The sequence below is a fragment of the Calidris pugnax genome, unplaced genomic scaffold (genome assembly GCF_001431845.1).
Source record: "Calidris pugnax isolate Ruff unplaced genomic scaffold, ASM143184v1 scaffold28, whole genome shotgun sequence".
Classification (NCBI taxonomy): domain Eukaryota; kingdom Metazoa; phylum Chordata; class Aves; order Charadriiformes; family Scolopacidae; genus Calidris; species Calidris pugnax.
The window spans coordinates 10,446,996-10,466,837 of NW_015090842.1; the positions used below are offsets into that span (position 1 = coordinate 10,446,996).

Sequence of the window (19,842 nt, forward strand, 5' to 3'; positions counted from 1 at the left end):
CCCTCCCCGGTACCTGCAGCGGGGCGGCGCTGAGGAAGGCGCCGGTGTCGGCCACAACGTGCGCCACACGCGCCATGTCTGCGAGCCCCATTGTCCCCCGCCGGCCGCCGTCCTCCGCCGCGCTGCCCGCCGGGAAGTGTAGTCCTCCCCGGGGCAGGCCGGGAAACGGGCAGCCCCGCGTGACCGCTTCCGGGCGGCGCGATCAGGTGACGGGTTGGGTGTCACATGACGGCGGGTGCCGGAGCCGGAAGCGGGAGTGGAGCGGTCGCCGGTAACTCGGGTGGCGGGACGGGATAGGACGGGACGGGTGCGGGGAGGTCGGGGCTTCCCGGTACGGTCCCTCCGGTGCCCCCGGGTACCGCTCAGCTGTGGGCTTTGCCCACCCTGCAGCGGTACCGGCCCGGTGAGGTGAGGCCTGGCCCGGTGCGGGGCGGCGGGGCTGGCGGGGAGGGCTGTCCTGGCCGCCTCTTCCCCTTCGCGGAGCCTCCGCCGGTGCTCTGTCCTCTCGCTCCCTCCCCGGTGGCCGTCGGTGCCCGGCCCGGTTCTGTGTGGGGGAGAACCGGCACCCGGCTCCGGCTGTGGGGCAGGAGCCCCGATACCGGCGGTGGCGGTGGGCGGGGGGGTGCCCGGCTCCCGGGGTCGCTGCCCCGGCTCCCAGCCAGCCGGGAACCCCGGGGGACACTGGAGAGGGGAGGCCTCGGCCCTGCGGGGTGGGAAAGCTGCGCCCAGAGGGGTTTCCCGGTAGCCCAGAGGCATTTAACGTGGCCCGGGGAGTTAACGTAAGCGTTAGTGAAAATGGGGTAGAATCGCAGAACGAGAAAACGGGGAAAAACGAGTCAAAGATGGCTGGAGAAGAACAAAAGTAGCGGCCGTAGCTGTGAGGGGAGGACCGAGGGTCTAGAGACCCCGCTGTGGAGGGTCTCACACGGTAACGTTGTGGGCACAGGTCACCAACGTTACTGTGAGAGGCCCCGAAGGACAAGCTGCCCGGGGGGGGTGGCCCAGGGGCTGGTCACAGGCTGGCACGGGAGGGACGTGTTGTTTCCGCAGGCCTGCTTAATGGCGCTAATGAAGTAAGTGGTGATGCGGAGCTGGGGAGTCATAACAAACAAACCAGGAGTAACAATATCCTAAGGGAAGGCCGGGGCGATCTGTGGGCCGGGATAATTGGAGTAGGAGTAACTGTAGTAATAGCAAGCACAATTAGTCTCGTGAAAAGACCTCCCTGCAGAAGTCAGCTCTCCCCCACTGGTGAGGGGGAGGAGATGGGCTTCCAACTGCCGGCAGATAGAGCTGAGACAGTGGCAACTCCGGTACCAAACGAGGTTTTCCAGGCAGAGGGGGTGGATTGTAGGAGGCACTGGCCAGGTCTTGGTGGAGCACGGAGTGCTGGGAGGGGTTGTCGTGCTGGGGGAGAGGGGGGAGAGGTCGCATGGGGCTGGCATGGAGAAAGGGGTGGGGAGCGGAGACCCTGGCTCGTGAGAGGGGATTTTAGCAGGACCCTGGTTTGGGGTGGAGATTGGGATGGTCTAATGAGGGTTGGGGGAGAGGGCAGGGAAGAGAGACAGACCCCCCTGTATGAGAGGGGAGGTGGCAGGGGCTGGAGATGCTCTTCTCCCCTTTTCATACTTCCCTCTCCTGATCCAGGGGGCGGTTGGGACAGGCAGGAGGGAGAAGTTGGCAGGGACAGGCAGGAGGGGTGTGGTGGCCTGGGAGGGCGATCAGGTTTGACCACATCTGAGCCCTCACCCCGGGTTACAGGATTGAGGATCCTCTTTGCTCCTGCCAGGGGGTGGGCAGCAAATGCCTCTGTGTTCCCTGCTGTGTTGGGGGCTTGTGCAGGCAGGGACCCTCTGATTTGTGACCTTGACACCTACTGCGGGCATCCACACTCAGCATATCCTCTCCCCGGGAAGTGTGGAGAGGAGGAGTGCTGCCTGCGGGCTCAGGAGGATGGCGTGAGTCAATAGCTGACTCTGTGGTCCCAGACTGAGCGCCTCGTGCTTCTGCGTGATCCGTGACCTCATCCTTCTACTTTGTGGTCGGTTGTTTCGGCAGAGGCACCCAGCCACGTGTACTGCCAGCATCCCGGGGTGTTACAGCCTGTGCCCTTCCTGCCCGCTCCCTGTTCCCGGTGGGTGACTCCTGGGGAAAGCTGCAGCAGAAGGGGCAGGGGGGAGCGCTGTGCCTGTGGTGACAGTGACGTGGCGCCGGAGAGCGAGGAATTGGTGAGCGCTTGGGGCGGCGGAGGTCTGGGCTTGGAGCCTGCTCCGCAGCGTGATCCTTCTCTGTGCTCAGAGCAGCTGCAGTCCCCGTCCCCTTCACAGCGTGTTAGAGTAGATGGGACGGATTTTTCTGTGGGATTTGCTGCCAAGAAGAGACCCAGGTTGTCCTTGAGGGATGTGACTGCTTCCCCATACTGTGACCGGACCTTCCTCTCTTCTGCCAGTGTCACCGCCTCGTCCTTTCCAAGGGATTCCTTGTGTGGTGGCCACGCAGGCTGCTCCTGAGCTGGTGCTGCTGCTCAACAGCAGGGAGCAGGGCGTGAGACTGCATCTGCTGAGGGCTTTGGAGGCTGCTCTGTCCTTGTGCTGGCTGTGATCAGCCCCATCCTTTGGGTCAGGGTGAGCTGCAGCTGCCCAAATGGGGTGTCCAGAGGGCTGAGCGCTGCCCAGCTCGGCTCGGCTCTCTTCAGACCATGGTGGTGCTGTTGAAGAGGGGGTGTTTCTCCCTAGGACACAGTGTTGCCATTGCCTGTGCTGCGGGGCTGGTTTATCAGGAGTGAGAAGGAACCTGTGGTTGCCCTGTGTGTACCTGTCCATTGCCAAGTCTCCCTGCCATGTGGGTCACTTGCACTAACGTCCAGGCTGCGTTTGGGCCCAGAGGGGCTGACCCAGGAGCCAGCTGCAGCCCCAGCTTTCTCCATATGGTGGGAGCAGTGCTGAGGTGTCTCCTCTCTCTCTCTCTGCTTCCAGCCAGGGGTGATGCCATGGCCGCTGCGAGCTCCAGCAGGGCCAGAGCCGGGCCGCCCTGCGAGAAGTCTCAGCTCTCCGTGAAAGGTGGGTCCTGCCACCTCACCGGAGGTGCGGCCGGGAGCCCTGCGGTGAGGAATGTGGATTTTGGGTGCGTCTGGTCTGGGCATGTGCTCTGCCTGCACCCCGGCCTGGGAGACCTTCTTGTGGGAAGCAGGGACTGCCCTGTGTCCCATGGGCTCTCAGGGATGTGGAGCAGCCATCAGCTGGGCTCCGCTGCCCCCTCTCCCCGGCTGCTGGGACGTGGCTCCGTGGCCGCGAGATGGCTCCCGACGCCTGGAGCTGCATCCCCTGGAGCTGCGTCCCCGGGGTAGTCCCGGTGCAGGGCACTGCTGGCCTGGGGGCCGGCTGAGCCTTGCCTGGTGGGTACCTCTGCCCAGCAGCTCCAGCAGAGCCCCCTTGCCCCCACATTGCCCACAGTAGGGCGGTGTCTGTGGGGACCATGACACTCCTGCAGCCTTTGGGTATGGGTGAAGCTGGGGACAGGCAGCAATCAGGGGATGGTGATGGGAGCACCTGAATCAGGCCCTTGCTGCTATCAGGAGAGTCACTTCTTGCTCCCCCTCTCCCCAAACCAGTTTGACTCTGTGTTGAATTGTGGCACCCCAAGCTGGCAGGGATGGTGGGGGTGTAGAGGGGACGGGGGCTCCCCTGAGGCTGCCTGACGCTCTGCCTCTCCCCCCTGTCCAGTTGTGTCTGTGAAGCCCAAGGTGCACAGCCGCCCGTCGCGGATGAACTGCTATGTGGAGGTGGCGGGTGATGGTCTTCCCAGCGAGACCAAGAAGACAGGGAAGCAGATCGGGAGCTCTGAGCTGCTGTGGAACGAGATCCTCATCCTGTAAGTCTCCATGACCCCCTGGTGTGGGGCTGCTGCCGGGGCTGGCACTGTGCTCCCCGGTGTACCCCTCTGTGCCATCGGCTGGGGCTGCTCGGATGTCAGATGTCTTTGCCCCCCCAGACGAGGAGGCTGCCAGGGATGGCCAGGCTGGGAGGGCAGCAGGAGGGGCAGCGGGGTCTCCCACTGCCCCATGGCCCTGCCCACTTCTCTCTGCTCCCTGGCTTTGGCAGGCCTGGCACTGCTCCACTCCCTGAGCAGGGACAAGACTACAGTGATGGCCCCCTTCTCTGGTCTCTGCAGGAACGTCACAGCTCAGAGCCACTTGGACCTGAAGGTGTGGAGCTGCCATACCCTGAGGAACGAGCTGCTGGGCACCGCCTCTGTCAGCCTTGGCAACCTGCTGAAGGGCGGTGGGAAACGTATGTATGAGCTGGTCCCCGGGGGGGGTCCCTCTCCCTCTGCCCTGGCTGTGTGCCCCGCGCTCCACAGGGTCCTGCCGCCTCGCTTGCCCCGGAGGTGCGCAGCGGGGAGGAGGGACGGTGGCCACAGCACCTCCCGTGCAGTCCCCCCACCCCAGAAGGGAACAAGGTGCCATTGTGTGCCCTGGGCCGCCTGTCAGGGCCGGGGGGGGCGGGGTGTGACGGAAGCCATACCTCCGTTAGCCAGGGTGCCTCAGCCTGCACGGAAACACAAACCCCTCAGCTATTTGCTGCCATTTGTGGTCGCCGGAGTGTGGCTCGTGACAGCAGCTACTGCATAAAGGTGGCCATTCAGGGCTCAGGCCGCGCAAGCGGCTGCGCGGGGCTGGAAAAGGCTCGCTCTGTCTTTTCCAAGCAAAGCTCTGCCGCTCGCAAGAGACAGACCTGGTATTGAGTGGGGAGAGGGGCCTCCTGTGCCCTGAGGGGGGATGTGGGGCTGGTTCAGACTTTCTCCCGTGCCAGGGGTTGGGGTGAGTTCCTTACCCTGGCACTGCCAGCTGCAGGCTACGAAACCGCAACGGTGTCCCTGCTGTGCTCCCTGTGGTGGGCAGGTTACTGTACCCCTGGGGGGCATCTTGTCCTGCTGGGGCAGCTGTGCTGCTACTGCTGCCCTTGTCTCACAAAGCCTGTGAAGACCTGAACATCCACCCTGGGTAGCTGCAGGGCTGCTTGCCTGTTGCTTGGGCTGCTGTTGTCAGGCAGCCTGCAGTGGGGGTCTCTGCCCCAGGGCACCCTCTTCTGCAGCTCTTTCCTCCCGAGCTGTGCTAATACCCTGCCATGCTGGGCTCCTGGAGCCGCTGCTGCTCCCGCCCTACCTGCCTGCTCCTCTGCAGGGGCACAATCGGCTCTTTCATTAGCAGGCGTCCCAGGGGGCTGTGTGGAAAATGAATGGAAAAGGCAACTGGCTGTTCTAGCTTGTCCGTGAACATCCACCAGAAAAAACGTGTCAGATTTTTCCTTGACACCGTAGGCTGGGAGGGGAGGACTCTTAAAGCTGCAGAGCCTGCCCTGCTGGGAAGGTGCTGCCGTGGGCTGGGGGAAGTTGTCACTGCCTGGGCGAGCCATGTGCTCTTGTCTGACTGTCTTTTCTAGCCTGGCATCTGCTCCCTCCTCTTCTCTGCAGACTCACTGCTTGGTCTTCGGGCTTTTCTGCAGCTCTGAGTGGGACAGGGACTGCTGCTGATTCCCCAGAGGTCCCATGGGAGCCTGGGTGCCTGGGGGACCCCTTCTTTAAGAGGGCTTCTTGCCTGCGGAGAGAAGGGGAGCTCATTCCCTCTGCTTGCCAGCGTGGGGAAGGGGCCAGGTCATACGAGGGCATGTAAATGGGATTTCAAATTTCACATCATCCCCAGTTGGACAAGTAACGTCCTCATGCAGCTCTCCACGTTGGGAGGGCACCAAAATACATGTGCACTCTGCCACTGGCGGGGGCCTGATCGTCCTCTCCCCCTCCTGGGAAGCACTCAGGGGGAGCATCCTGCCCCAAAGGGGGCTCCTGCCATGCAGCAGCCCCAGTTTCTAGCTTAGTTGGGTTTGTTATAGTTTCGGTGAGGTTTTTAGTAAGCTACTGACATGTGAGTGTAGCTGTGGCCTTTGGTTTGTGTTCCTGTAGTTATTCTACGTGGTGTGGAAGGATTGTTCTGGTTGCTCTGCTTTTGGGCAGGGGTGGTGTTCTCGCCCCCGCTGATGTCCATGGCAGCACTCCCACCAGCCAGGAAGATGCCAAAGCTCCCCCTCTTCTTTCTGTCTGCCCTCATGCCAAGCATGCTTCACTTCAGGTGGAAAAGCCTCAGCTCTGAGGCCTGGAAAAAGAGCTCAGCGATGAGCCTGGTCAGGCCTGAGCTCCCGGGAAGATGGGGAGAGCCTGCTGGAGCTAACAGCCCAAGCTGTGGGACAGGAGCTCCTGCTCCGGGCTGGTCCAGCCTTGCTTTCGGGCTTGCTGCAATTCCCACCGCCTTGGCAGGCGCCTCTGGGGCCTCTCCTCTGGCAGGCAGCGCCCTCCCGCTTTTGGAGGGGATTGGCTGGGGAGAAGGAGAGGTGGGTAAGAATGGGCTCGATCACAGAAAATGAGCTGGAGCCTTCCACCGAGCTGCTCCCAGGGCTCCAGTAAAACAGCTAATTTGCAATGGCACAGCCCCCTGCCCCGGCCCCCGAGCTGCTGCCTGCTCAGAGGCACCTCTTTGTCCCAGGCTCCGGGAGCTCCTCTCCTGCTCCTCTTGCGAGGAACATCCCCAGCCGGCCTCGCACCACCGCCTGCCACTGGAAGCCGATAACTGGGCCTCGCTGGTTTTTGCTGGTCCCGCTGTGTGCCGAGCAGAGGGTGTCTGTGCAGGCGCTGGAGTGAGCCAGGCTGCAGCTCGCAAATGAAAGCACTGGCTTTTATTGCTCGCTGCTCGGGTTGCAAGTTACATCAACAGGCTCCTGTTTCTCAAGTGGCACCGCATGCCAGGGTTTTACAGATCCTGCAGAGCCTTTTCTTTCCCTGCTGCTGCTGCTGTGCCCCAGGCAGAGCTGCTGGAGCTGTGGCCTCACGGGACCCTCCAGGAAGCTAGCAGCAACCCCCCAAACCTTTGGAAAGCTGCAGCTGCCTCCGTGTCGTGGATACGCTGTCAAAGGAGCTCCCCTGCGTGGCCCGGCAGCAAAGGCTCTTAGTGAGGAGTGTGAAGGCAAACGTGCAGACTGGCTGAGGTGACTGTTCAGTGAGCAGCTGGCTCTGCAGCAGCTGGGCAACAGTCCTGTGAAACTGGTTGTCCAAGCCAGTAAGTGACAGTGGGGGTCGGACCGTGCCTACCCTGTGTCACCTTTCCTGTGTCGTGTCCTCAATGTCCTGCAGAACCAATGGCGCTGTGACCACCAGCGCTGTCCCTGTTCTCTGGCCACCTCCAGGTTCTCTTTGGATGGGAGGCTGCTCTCTGTGCCCAAAGCAGTGAGTTGGCAGTGTCCCTGGTTCTGGTCCTGTCATGCCCTGGCCGGGCTGTTTTGCAGACAGCCAGCTGCCCCCGGTCAGAGATACTGGGCTCTTGGACTCTCTTTTCCCACCTTGCCTTCTTTCCCAGGCCTGTGACGGTTCAGAGGAAAGAAGCAGAAGTCTGAGGTTCTTCTAGTTATACCTGGCAGATCAACAGAGTGGGACACAGTTGTCTCTAAGCAGCGGTGACTCAGACTGGGTCAGCAGCAGGAGCAAAGCTTCCCATTTTTACTTTTTACCTTTTAAAGATTATTCCTTCCCCTAAACCCTGGGTTCCTCCTTGGTTTGGAGATAGCTGTGGAACGTCTAACTTCCTCCTGTAGCCACAGCACGGGGTCATTCCTTCAGCTGCAGGCATGCACAAAGGTTAAGCTAGTCTTAACTGGCCAAGCACCAGGGAGGTGGGTGCTGCCAGCCCGACAGCCCTGAGCTCTGGGGTAGCTCTGGGGCAGCTCTGGGGCCTCAAGACCCAGGAGAAGCCAGCATGGCTTAGTGCTCCCACCAGGGCTGAGAGTGGCCCTGCTGATGTAATTTTCTGCCCTGGTTTTTTCTGTCTAGTGCCAGGGTGCTTTCAGGGCAGGGTTCTGGCTCTGGGCTTTGATTCTTCGGTGGATTGGTGGGGGATGAGTAGGTTGCTGGCTGGAGAACGTGGTTTTGAGGATAGCCCAGAGGATCTGCTTATCTTCTGTTTGCAAAAGTGGCAGCTGCTCCGCAGGGGGCTGCTCTCGAGAGGCGATGATGGATACAGCTTTGATCACCCGGAGCCATTTGAGTGGAAACTGGCCTTTGCATCCAGTGGAACTGAGCGAAGAGAGTTTGGGGAGCTGAGAGGGTGGGAAGCACCATCCGGCTGTCTGTCTGGAAATCTTCCTGGCTGTGTGTGTGAAGACAGGGCCACCCAAGCCAGGGAAGAGGCAGAGGGGCTCCCACGCATCAGCTCTCTGGTGCTTGTACCCATGGGCGTCAGAGGATTGTGGTCCCTGGAGGTCCTGGAGGGCTCGGGCTCAGCCCGGGGCCGTTATCGGGCTGGCTGCTACCAGCCTCGCTTCGTGGAACCGTAAATCCGCTTAATGGGCTGGGTGGGAATTCCAGCTCACCTCCGCTAAATGGGAGCTCTGATGCTGCGTGCGGGGCACTGGAAGTAGCTGAACTGAGACCTTATTCAGGACCAAATCACCCCCCGACCCCCTCCCAAAATAATAATAATCCCTCTGACATTCTGGCTGCCGGCGGGACACAGGCAGCCTTTGTGCTCAGCCGTTCAGGGGACCCTCTGTTGGTGCAACAGCAATGTCCCTTTGTGCGTCCCGCGTGCTGGACTGGGACAGTGAATGGAAGGTTCTGCTAGTGTTTATTTTCTTTAAAAAAGCTGAAGGGGGTGGAGAAGGGGGAGAAGGAAGCCGGCTGGGAGGTTCATGTTCACATCCTCCACTTGGAGACACCTTGTCTTTGCTCCTGCGCTGCCGCCCCCTCGGCTGGGCGCCTGCACAATGAGGGCTTGTGCAGCTCCGGCGGGGAGAGCGGTGTGCTGGGCTGCCGGGCGCTCGCTGAGGGGGATGGAGGGGACCCCCAGAGCGTGCAGGCTCAACTTCCGCAGGGCTTGGAGAAAATGCAGATTCCTATGGCTTGGAGCGGCTGGGGAGAAACAGGGTCTGGATTTGTCCTGGGTTTTGGCCGCACTCAGTAGCATCTTCTGTCTCAGGCTGTTAAAACTGTCTGTGGGATCGTTTCCCCTTGGGACCAAACTCAAGGCAGCTCCTTTAGGCAAGACCTCTGTGCTGTGTCCCCTCAAGTGTGTTCTCCTGCCATGCCTGGACTCTGAAGGGACACTTGCCTCCTTGCCACTAAAAACCCAAGGTGCTTTCACGAGATCCATGAGTGCAGCCTGTCCTGCAGACCCTGTGGTGCTTCCAGCTTCGGGCTGCCTGTTGAGAGCCCCATGGGGCAGTAGTCACTCAGAGCTGGGCTCCCTGTTGCGGTGCTGGTTGGCTTGGAGGATGGATGGCTACCAGCCATGGGCTGGCATGTGTGATGCGAGTGCTGTGCCAGACCTTTCTCTGTCCCATTTGTGTCCCTTCCCAGTTGTGTGAGGTCAACAGGGGCCCTATGGGGAGGAGCAGCTCCACAGAGGGAAGGATGGCAGAAGCCACTCTCTGGGCTGGTGCAAGAGGTGTGTGGCTGCTTCTGGCCCTGGTAATGGCCAGGCCAGTGTGTAGGGGCACCATGAGCTCTGTGCCTTCACCCCTGGTCCTGTGCAGGGGCTGGTCTGGCAGTTGGGAGCCACAGATGCTGTTTGGGTGGCAGTTGCACACCCTGGGGCCCTGCCAGCATGTCTCAGCCTGGAGCTGGAGATGGGATGAGGTGTCCATGGGGAGCGTGTTTCCATCCTCCTTCTGCTCCCGCTGACAGGTACCGCACCCCGTCCCCACGGCAGACCAGGACAAAGCAGGACACTAAAAAATGGTGCCATTGTGTCATGAGCAATCTGTGTATAATAAAAATATTATTTGAGCAAATGAGTCAGGAAGCATCTGGGCCAGTGTCCCAGGTTGGCGCAGCCAAATTTTTCTGGCCTTGTGTGGCGGAGCTGGGTGTTTCGGTCCTGCTGGCTCCGGCAGGCATCGCTGAGATGGTGCAAGAGCCCTGCCTGCCCGTGGGCACTGAGGGTCGTGGTGTTCTCTCGTCACTTGTGGGGACACAGCTCTGCAGTAGGTGGTTTGGTGTGAGTGGCTGGAGGAGGTTGTGGGAGGCGTGCAGGCGGCCCTTTCGCACTGTGCCTTGCTCTAGCAGTGGCTGGTGGCTTCCAGGGGCACCTCTTGCTGCTGTCCAGAGACCTCGGAGGAGCTGGAAGGGTGGTGGGTGTCCTGAGGTGCAGGGAGCCGGAGAGCTGTGGCTGCCAACCTGTGTTGGTGAGACAGGGCAGGTGGTGGTTCTCGAAGCAGCTGCTTGGTGCCCCGGTGTGTGGCACCATGTAGCTTGTTGTCTCCTCATCCCCACCGCTCCTTACTCCATGCCCAAGGGCAGAGCGGTGTTCCTGGGGCTGTTACACCTCAGCAAAGCCTCCGTGTCCAGCTGTGCCTGGAGCTGTGACTGGCATAGTCTCACTAAGCTGCTGCAGCCAAATTGGCTCACGAGGGAGGGGAGTGGAGCGGAGCTGGCAGCTGTCTCCAGGAGCCTCCCAGCCCATGCCACCCACTCCAGAAGCTTCTGCGAAGGCAGTCTGATGCCACAGCAGAGCATTTCTGTGTGTTTGGAGGTTGTGTTCAGTGGAACTGATACACGGGGATGAGAATGGAGGGATGTGCCTGGAGTTTTCCTTTGCTGCTTATCTGGCTTTTCTAGGTGGTATGAGGATACCCCTGATTCTGAAAGATGCTGCTTGCTCCTCCGCATCAGGCCAGGGCTTCAGGCACCGCTGGGCATGTGGCCATCAATCTGCTTTGTGTCCCAGATGCCTGCTGGTGGTCACCCTCATGCAGGACCCTTTTTTCCCCATGTGTCATGTCAAACCAGCCAAATCCCTCAGTTTTCCTGTCGTGATCTCCCCTACAGCCCCAGCTTCTGGATCTGTGAGCGATGGTGGTCTCGGCTGTATTGCAGCCAGGGGCCCTGGGGCAGCTCCACCCCCAAGGAGCCATCCGACTTTGTGAGCAATGGCTGGTGAAGGAGAGTCTTCTTCAGGAGCTGGTGGTGGGGCTTGCTGGGTGTCCTCTGGTGATGCTGGCAGCTATGTGTAGGTTTGGGGACAATGCTGGTGGTGCTTACTGGGACCACTGGCCCTGAGGGAGTGGGCACATTGTCCTTTGGGGGCATGGGGAGGCCTGGAGGGGGCCAGGAATCTGAAGTCCTATCCCATGGGGGAGGCGGGGTGGTAGAACCATCACGGCTGGCATCCTTAGTGGTGACTAGTTGGTCTCTTTCTCCATGTCCTCTCATCTCCCACAGTGGAGAACAGGCAGCTGACCCTGGACCTCCAGACGGAGAACAAAGGCAGCGTTGTCTCCGGCGGAGAGCTGACGATTTTCCTGGACGGGCCTGCTGTTGATCTGGGAAGCCTGCCTAATGGCAGTGCCGTGACAGAGGGTGAGTGCCGCCCCTCTCCGCATGCGTGCGGTGGCTCTGAGCACGAGGCGGTGGGGAGAGGAGCTGGGGGCCGAGAGCACGGCCCCCGGCACCTCTGCGCCGGCGTCCCGGTGCCAGCACACGCCTCCTCTCCCAGGTGAGGCTCCAGCCGCTGCCCGCCCCGACCCCGGGCTTGTCCACGGGCTCCCACGGGAGCGAGCGTGTGGTGGGAGCGGGAGCGTCGACAGCCTCACGCCCTGCCTCCCTGATGGTGTGAGAGGAGCAGCCCTTCTCCAGAACCCCCCCGCCAGCCGCCCGTGCGGCTCGGCCCCTTCCCTCGCTCTCCTGTGTGGGCTTGGAGAAAGGGCTTCTGTGTTTAACGAACCGCTCGGAAAAGGGCTGCCTGTGGTAGAGGGTGTGCGGAGACACAGATGGAAGTCTGACCCATCGGGGCTGCCAGGGGAGCCAGCAGAGCTTGTGCCGGAGAGGGGCTGGTGCATTGCTTTCCCTCGCTGGGAGGCAAAGCCTGGGCAATCTGGAAGCCTTAAATATGGCCACTCTCCTGGCGCTGCCGGTTCCGCAGAGTCCTGCATTTACCTTCCCTAGTGCTGTGCTCAGTGCCATGGGGTGCTGTGGGGACAGGCTGTGCCATTGCACTGCGGTGGGAGAGGAGAGCACCAGCGTAAGGGCAGGGTGTCCTTGTGTGCTGGTAGGTCTGTCCTGTTGAGCTTTGGGGTCTCCTATCTGGAAGGAGGGAAGGAAGGTAGAACTAGTAGGTGCCTCGGTCATTTTCTTCACCCACTTTTTCTTCACCCATTCAGGGTCCCAGGTGCCTGGACGGGACCCCAGCAACACGACCACGGCCACGGAGAGCAGACACCAACCTCCCAGTACAAACTGCTTTGGAAGCCGACCAAGGTAAGGGTCCTGTGCTGACAGGCTGTTCCTGGGTGGTTGCTGTGGTCGTGAGGCAGCTCAGAAGTGTCTAAATCAAGCTTGTGCAGTGGAGTCCACTCTGGATCTCCCAGTGAGCCTCTAGCAAAGCAGCCCATAGGAGGTGTGGAGCAGAAGTGGGCTGGCCAACCTGGATGACAGTATAGCTGGGAGGTGGCCATACAGCTGGGGTGTGCCTGACTCAGGCCTCTCTTTAAACTATTTGTTTCTTGAGGGGTGTCAGGTCTGTGATCATCCAGAGAGTTTCCACCAGTTGCTCTACTGGCACCTGAGGACATGGCCTACCAGAGAGGTGTGGGGCAGGCTGTGGCCAAAGGGCTGGTCTGCAGGGGTCCTTTCAAATGGGAATTATGGGGACCCCAGCTCTTGCCTCAAGCACAGCCCTGGCCAGGCACTGGGCCAGGCTGGGAAGTGCAATGCCCCTCTGGGGAGTGGTCACAGGGGGACGCTTCCAAAGGTCCAGGGAGAGCAGGAGAAGCAGAGCTGCAGGGAAATAACAGCTGCTTCCAAAGGAAATGAGATGCTTGGGCACCAGGCCATCCTGTGCCTGGCACAGTGCCCTTCTTTGCCTTCTCGCTGGGCTGGAGTGGCTCAGCGCTGCTCCTTTTGGAGCTGTGGTTATTGAGAGACGTGTCACACTGTCAACATGGAGTTGAATTTAACACCTATTTATATTTCCAGAGCATGGCAGTGTCCCAGCAGCCTATACAGATGTTCTGGTTAGAAGCATGCCTGTAGAGAGGGCGCTTACAGCCTGCCCGATAAGAGGTTCTGCGTGCCCTCGGGGTTAGGAGCACCCTCAGCAGCAAGCCCCACACCTTGACTTTCTGCTCCTTCTTCACCTGCTGGGCACTGTATGAGATGAGCAAAGGGGAGAAGTGTTTTTGGCTCTAAAAAGTGACTGTGTCTTTCCATATTGTGTGTTTATCTCCTACCCGAGGAGGGAGTGGGATGGGAAATTGGGAGCGGGTTGTTGAACACAGTCTGTGCCCTTTTGTTTTGGCTGCTCCTCTTGATTCCTGCTGTCCAGGTGTTAGAGCCCCCTAAGGGGTGAGAGAGCACTCAGTGTCCTGACAGGAGCTGGGCTTTGCAGCCACTTAGCAGCTCTCAGTAGGTGCTAGAAAGCCTGCAAAGAAAGTTTGGGTTTGGAAGGCTCAGCCTGGTAACTACTTCTGATTCCTGACTGCTTCCCGATTGCCTGAAAGTCATTTCTGGTTTTGGTGTCCTCGTGACCTATGAGCATGCAAGAAAAGTGTGGTGAGATCCAGCCAGTACTTCTACAAGGGACATTCAGAGATCTTCCAGGTGTGCTTGCAATCGTTAAAAATACCATGGCTGCTCTGGTATGGGAAATGTCCTAGTTAGTTTTCAATTCATCCTATGCTCACCTTGTTCTGGACATAACTCCACAGTTTGATGTAGTACTGCTATACGGGGCAGAGCATTGCTCTACGTACCCACCATGGAGGCAGCTGCCTTCTCTGGAGTGGAGTACAGGTCCTTTGCTCATGGGAATGCTGTTTGATGTTTGCTCTGTTTATACTCAGAGCCGTGTTTATTTTCATGGGCTTGGTGATGGATGCTGGCAAACTCACAGGCAGGCAGGACGGAAAGAAAAGGGTCATTCTTTGCTCCTCAGCTATTTCTACACTGTCCCCTCAAGGGAAACTGCTTGGTCAGGGCTTCTCTTTCTTCTCCTGAACAAATGTCATCTTGGGATTTGCTGCTAATCTTGGTGACGGGGTGTGAAATTCCACAGCTTTCTTGTGTGGAGAGAAAACAGAGCCCAGAGGTCCCTGGCTGCAAGCTGGTGCCATGGGTGCCGAAAGAGTTGCTACAATCCCTGTTTGTTTTGTGGTGGCCAAAGTGGCCTTTTCTGACAGCAGGGAATAAAGTAGCCTGGTTTGCTGCTCGCCCTGTGGAGAAGCTCCAGCTGGTGAGCCATGTCGGGTATTGCATGCATCTAGGCATGGCCGTGAGGAGCTGCTGTCACCTGCCACAAGCTCTTACAAACCCAAGTGATGTCTTCTGTGTAGCTTGTTTTGCTTTCTCTGCTTGTGTGATGTCAAAAAGTCACCTCTCGGCTCGTGATGGGCCTGAGCATCCCTGAGGGCAGGCGGGAGACGCCTCTGGGTCACTCAGACGAAGTATTTCCTTTCATGAGACCCTTTGCTCCGCAAAGCTCTGCGTGTGGCTGAGGGATGTCCCCAGGCGTGTGGCTTCTGATGTGACACAGCAATAGGGAAAGGCTGGGGAAACTGCCATCACCAGTTGCACCCTTGGCGCAGGCAAAGGGGCAGGCAGTGCTGCATGGCGGGTGTGCTGCCTGCTGCTGCAGAGGGGCCAGGGGGCTGCTCAGGGCCTTGGAGAACATGAAGAAGCCATGAGATGGGTCCTGCTTCAGTTGGAAGGGGGTGGTAGCAGAAATAAACTGGGTTTGGGGTTTCGGAGCTGCTCATCTCTTTGGCTACATGTCCCGCTGCTGTGGGGTGAGGGGGTGTTCCTCCTGCCCCAGCTCCAGGGTGATGGTACCAGGGCTGCCGTCGCTGCTCCTGGCTCTTCAGGGCGTGAGGGCTGGGTGCAGGAGGACGTGGCTGCCTCCTCCCCGCTTTGCAGGGGCAGGGGGAATTTCTCAGCTCTATGTTTTAGGAGCTGAGCCCCTGCTGTCCACGTGGCGCCAGGACTCTCCTGGTTTTGTTTCCCAGTGGTTGTGCCCCAACCCCCCACAGCCCGTGCTGGCTCCTGGCTGCGTGTGCTGCCCTCCCTCCTCTTGGTCCACAGTTTGTGATCTGGTCTGTCCGGTGAGGCCGAGACTGGTGCTGCCACCTCTGCTGGCGTCTCATGCCAGGACCTTCTGGCCACCGCAGTGGTAGGAGGCGGCTGTTCCTGTGTTTCGTGCCCGAGGCCCACGTCAGCCCTCTGCGGTGTGGGGGCTCTGCCTCGGCAGACAAGGGGGAGCTGAAAGGTTGATGTCACCCTGGATGACGCTGCTTTCCTCTTCAGCATCATCTGCTCCCTCTGGCCCAGGAGGGGTGATGGGGCAGAGCACGTAATGGGGCAGCCATCCGAGGTCCCCGATTGATGGGGGACAGTGGGGGTCTTGCCAGCCACCGGGGAGGTGGGCTGCCCTCCGTCCCACCAGCGTGGATGCAAGAGGCTGTTCCTGTCCACGCTGCGACTTGTTTTCTCCCCGCTCCTATTTTAAGAGCGTGTTCCCAGCCCCGCCGCTCTCACGTGGCCTCGCTGGGTTTGTTTCCACGCGTCTATTAAAAGACAATGCCCAGATGGGAGCACTCGTAGGAGGGCTGGGCTGGGCGGCGGGCCGGCTAATTCAGGCCTGGTAACCCTGTGCGGCCGGCTGGCAGCCTGGAAACATCCTGTTTTGGTTTCTAAAAACTCTCTGGGCAGCTCTGAGCTCATCTGTGCTGAGAAGGGCAGGGCCCAGATCTGTCCCGTGCCTTGGGAGCTACTCCCAGTGGGACTGGCTCCTGCTGGTGGTGCTACCTGCCTGCTCCCCTCCGGCCAGGGTTCTTAGGCCATGCTGCCTCCCAACCTTGGCATGGAGGGAATGTGGGGAGGTGGGTTCCAGCCAACTTTTGGGAGGTGTGTGGTGCCATCATGCCCCTCTGAGCCCCATGAAGAGGCAATGAGGGGCAAACTTCACCTCACAGCCAAGGGAAGAGGAGCCCATTCTCCTCCTACAGCTGCTTTGAGTCCCCAGGTGCTGATGGCCAAAGCAAACACCCAGCATGTAGAGGTGTCCTGGGGGAAGCCAGGGTTTCTGGGGTGAGTTCACCATCTGAGGGGTGCCTCGAGGAGCCCCTATGTGAGGCTGTCCTCTTGGGAAGGTCCATGGCTAGTTGAAGTGGCCATGGCAGCTCCTGCTCGCAGGCTGCTCTGTCCGTGGCTCTTATCTGATCTATTTTCAACAGCAGCCATCTCATGCTTTCCCATGTCTCCTCCCGATCCCAGCCCTTCCTCTGCCCACTGTCGTGAGCTGCTCCCTAAGGACAGTGCTTTGGAGCGAGTGGGAGGAACTGAGAGCTTGCTGGAGCTGGTGAGGGTGGCATGGCTGACGCTGTGCCCTGTTGCTGCCAAGCTGCTGTCCCCTCCCAGCTCCAGCCCCAAGATGTGGGGACAGCTTGTGGGTTTTGCCCTTTTAAGGGGAGAACTTGGCTGGGGCAAACCAACTTCCTAATCCCTCTGGTCCTCACCCTCTGTGGTTGCTGCCCCAGCCCAGGATCCTGGGCAGAGGTGGCTGGGCTCTGCCTCTGCCCCCCTGGGATGCAGGAAGGCAGCATCCCCCCTCCCACCCTGCCCTGTGCCCCTCTCCGCTTGCAGTAAAGACCAGGTTTCTTTATCAACATGAAAACCCAGCTTTTTCTTGAATGCCTTCGAGCTGCCTCAGGGGCCCAGGACGGTCAAAGGGGGAGAGTTTGCTTGGGGAGAGCTGGTGACGCTCTGTCCACAGAGGTCAGGCTGCCCTGGCCGTGGGGATGTGGTGGCAAGGGAGCTCCCATGTGGCACAAAGTGAAGACCCCCTGAAGATGGAGCAGCCACATCCAAGCTGGTCTCCACCTGGGCTGTGGTTTCTATGATTCTATGATTTAAGCTCCAATCTTTCTCAGCTGTTTGTTCCCTCCTTTGCAGGAGGCCACGGCTGTCACGGTAGCAGTAAGCACTTGGACCTTCCTCATCTGCTTTTGTGCAAGACTTGTAGCTGGGCAGGAGGCTTGGGGAGGGTTCCCACCATGGCGCAGGAGGTGGTGATGGTATGGGACCTCTCCTGGCAGTTGGATTGCAGGGGTGGATGGAGCAAACTGCCAGTGGCATTGATAGCTTGGTGCTGCAAGCAGTTTTCCAGCTGTGAGTGTCTGGGGTCATTCCCAGGGAGCACCTGCAAACCAAAGCAAGGTCATTGTCACCCAGGTTACTCCTCCATGGGACTCTGCCAGGACCTGTGGGTAGGCTGGCAGGTCCCAGTAAGCAGCACGAAGTTCAGGGCATAGCCAAAGGAGCGGAGATGCATGGCTGCATCCTGGCCATTCTCAGTGGGGACTGATGGCTGTGCTGGGGGACAAACGGCACAAAGTGAAGGCAAAAAGGCAGGAGCTGGGTTTTCTTTGTGAGGCCAGGGGTATGTGTCAGCTCCCGTGTTTCTTTCCCTTGCAGGACGCACCGACATGTGGCTGGAGCGGCCAGGCAAAACCCGGGGAGTGGAGAGCAAAGTCCCAGTGCCAGGAGCCGGCACCGGCAGCAGGCCAAGGGCACACAGCACGCCGGCATGGCCAACGGCACAGCCAACGGCGCAGGTAGAGCTGGCACTCGTGGGAGGTGGTGGTGGGGGACAGAGATGGGGGCTGCGTCTGGTGGGAGAAAATGAATTTCTGCTAAAATCACAGATCTTGTCGTGTCTGGGAATTTCCTCCTTGTGAATTGGTTGATTTTTATTGATTTTATGCTTGATAAGCTGGGCGGTTCCGCAGAGCGCACTGGTGTGATCTCTTCTGCCTATTGTAAGTTCTGTGGCTCTTCTCTGGAGTCTCCCTGACAAAAATACTGCATCCAGCTCCAGGTTTTTAAAAGGATACTGGGACAGCAATGTCACTGATGCCGCTGCGAGGAGGGCAGTTATCACAGCTGAGTGGGATTTTTTTAGGGTTGGGAGCATTCAGCCAGACTTGCCCATCAGTTTTGAACTCTTGCCCACCAAAGCAGGGAGGAACACCAGAGAAGGAACAAACCCACCTCCCAAAGGGGGCTGATTCTTACACCAGAGGGTATTTCTGGAAGAGTTTATCTTGTTTTTTCTTGGGTTTGTCCCCAAAACCATAAGTACCTTGTAGAGTGGGGACTGTAACCTGCAGAGTGCCTGACTGCGAAGCTACAAGCAGCTTATCTGTTTCCCTTCTCTGGCTCTCATGGAGCCGGCCGAGCAGTGTGACATCTGCTGCTCCCCTGCACTGTTTTGCAGGCAGTGCCGTTGCTTCTTTTGCTTGTGTCGGAGAACTGGAAGGAGAAGCAGAGTGCTTTGTTTTGGGTGGAAGGAAATGTTTTGTTCAACCCAAAAGGAAGATTTTTTTTTTTTCCTTTTTTTCCGTTTCATTGGAAAAAACCTGGAGCAACGCAATTTCAATTTTGCCAAAACCCATTTGGGGGAGGGAGATGGAGGAGCGGAAGGCTGACGTGAAATGCTTGGTCTGTGCTCCCCTCCCTGGCTCATCTCTGCCCTGTTCAGTGCAGCACTGTACTGGGACCGAATGCTGTGCAGTGTCCCCTGTGCCCACCCAGCCCTTCCCAGTGTCCTCGCTGTGCGGGGGACACTCCCTCGGGCTGTGGACAGAGTTTTTGTTCCCAAGTACAGCTTGGCCCCTTGGCTTTGGTTTGTTTAAAACACGTTTTATTGGCCTGGCCCCAGCCTTCCCGGTGGTTTTATGACTCTGCCGGCCTCATTGCTGTTTACCACTCACCAACCTTCCGTGTCTCCTGCAAGTGGTGTTGGTGATGATTTTGCACGTCAGGATGGGGAGATGAGTGTTTCAGGTGTCTGGGATTAGTGCTGGACACCCTGTCTTGCCCTGTGGAATGCCTCTAGAAACCGTCCTATTCCTCCTTAATTTGGTACCTTTTGGTGACGTTACCGTGTTTTTTGAGCAGACTCTGGCAAGGACATTCCCATTACATTTGTCACTCACAGCTGTAATTTCATCTGACAGTAAAAGGAGATTATTTCATGGCGTGTCTTCTCTACAGCCACGTTGCTTAGCCCTAGCTGTGTTCCCCTTGGAGCCCTTCCTTATCAGGTGAACTTTGGATCAGCTTTTCCCCTGCTTTGTCCAGGATCACAGCTTAGTTACCGGGGTCATTCTGCAGGTTCCCTTTGAAGATTGGCACGATGTGTTTGAAGCTATTAAAATTGCCCTTTCCAGGGCTTGCTAGAAATGAGCAGCAGTCAGAGACCTTCTCACTCGAGACTTGCAGGATGCCAGTGGATGTTGCTGTGAGCCCGCAAAGGTGGAAATCTTCATTGCCTGTAGATGCTGCCTGAGGGGCTCCTTATGTGCTGGTGCTGTCCTGCTACCCTCTAGCTACAAAACAAAAGCGTCCTGAGCAGTCCACCTCTTCTAAGAGTGTCTGTAGTTCTTCTGTGGGGGTTTATACTGTTTTGAGGCTTTTCCCTGCAGTATTTCTAAATACTTGGGCTTGTAGACACAGTTACTTGCCTTACAGGTTTCCACGTTTCTCAGCTCTAACTTGTGGAGCTCTGTCTGCATCCCTTACTTCTTTGTTACTTGTTGCTGGTTTGTTTTTAATGCTTTTGCCACTGAAGCCAGGATGTCTTGTAGCAAAAGTTATCCTCTGCTGGACTGTGTTTTTTGGCTATCTAATAAATATTTGTCAAACAAATTCCCTTTCATTTTTTTTTGGTCTGCATTTTCCTCCTCATCGGTTTTCCTTGTAATTTTCCTTTGCTCTGTCTCTTCCCCTTCCCTTTTCCAAAAGTTCAGT

General features: G+C 58.6%; 2 protein-coding genes across 3 annotated transcripts in view; one reads left to right on the forward strand and one right to left on the reverse strand.

Annotated features, from left to right (window-relative positions):
* NOB1 (NIN1/RPN12 binding protein 1 homolog) overlaps positions 1 to 76 on the reverse strand; it is a 2,820-nt gene extending 2,744 nt beyond the window's left edge. Inside the window, 1 exon segment of the mRNA XM_014942302.1 lies at positions 1 to 76. This exon segment is cut by the window's left edge and continues 14 nt beyond it. Within this exon segment, the coding sequence (XP_014797788.1) occupies positions 1 to 76 (76 nt within the window).
* A 143-nt stretch (positions 77 to 219) lies between these two features.
* Positions 220 to 19,842, forward strand: part of WWP2 (WW domain containing E3 ubiquitin protein ligase 2) — a 42,834-nt gene continuing 23,211 nt past the window's right edge. Inside the window, exons 1-7 of one of the 2 annotated variants that reach the window (XM_014942546.1) lie at positions 220 to 271; positions 2,976 to 3,059; positions 3,723 to 3,870; positions 4,171 to 4,289; positions 11,263 to 11,400; positions 12,201 to 12,297; positions 17,506 to 17,645. In XM_014942546.1, the coding sequence (XP_014798032.1) occupies positions 226 to 271; positions 2,976 to 3,059; positions 3,723 to 3,870; positions 4,171 to 4,289; positions 11,263 to 11,400; positions 12,201 to 12,297; positions 17,506 to 17,645 (772 nt within the window). In that variant the 5' untranslated portion in view covers positions 220 to 225. Of the gene's footprint in view, positions 272 to 389; positions 409 to 2,975; positions 3,060 to 3,722; positions 3,871 to 4,170; positions 4,290 to 11,262; positions 11,401 to 12,200; positions 12,298 to 17,505; positions 17,646 to 19,842 lie in introns of those variants that run through there. The other variant, XM_014942547.1, reaches the window with a different exon arrangement.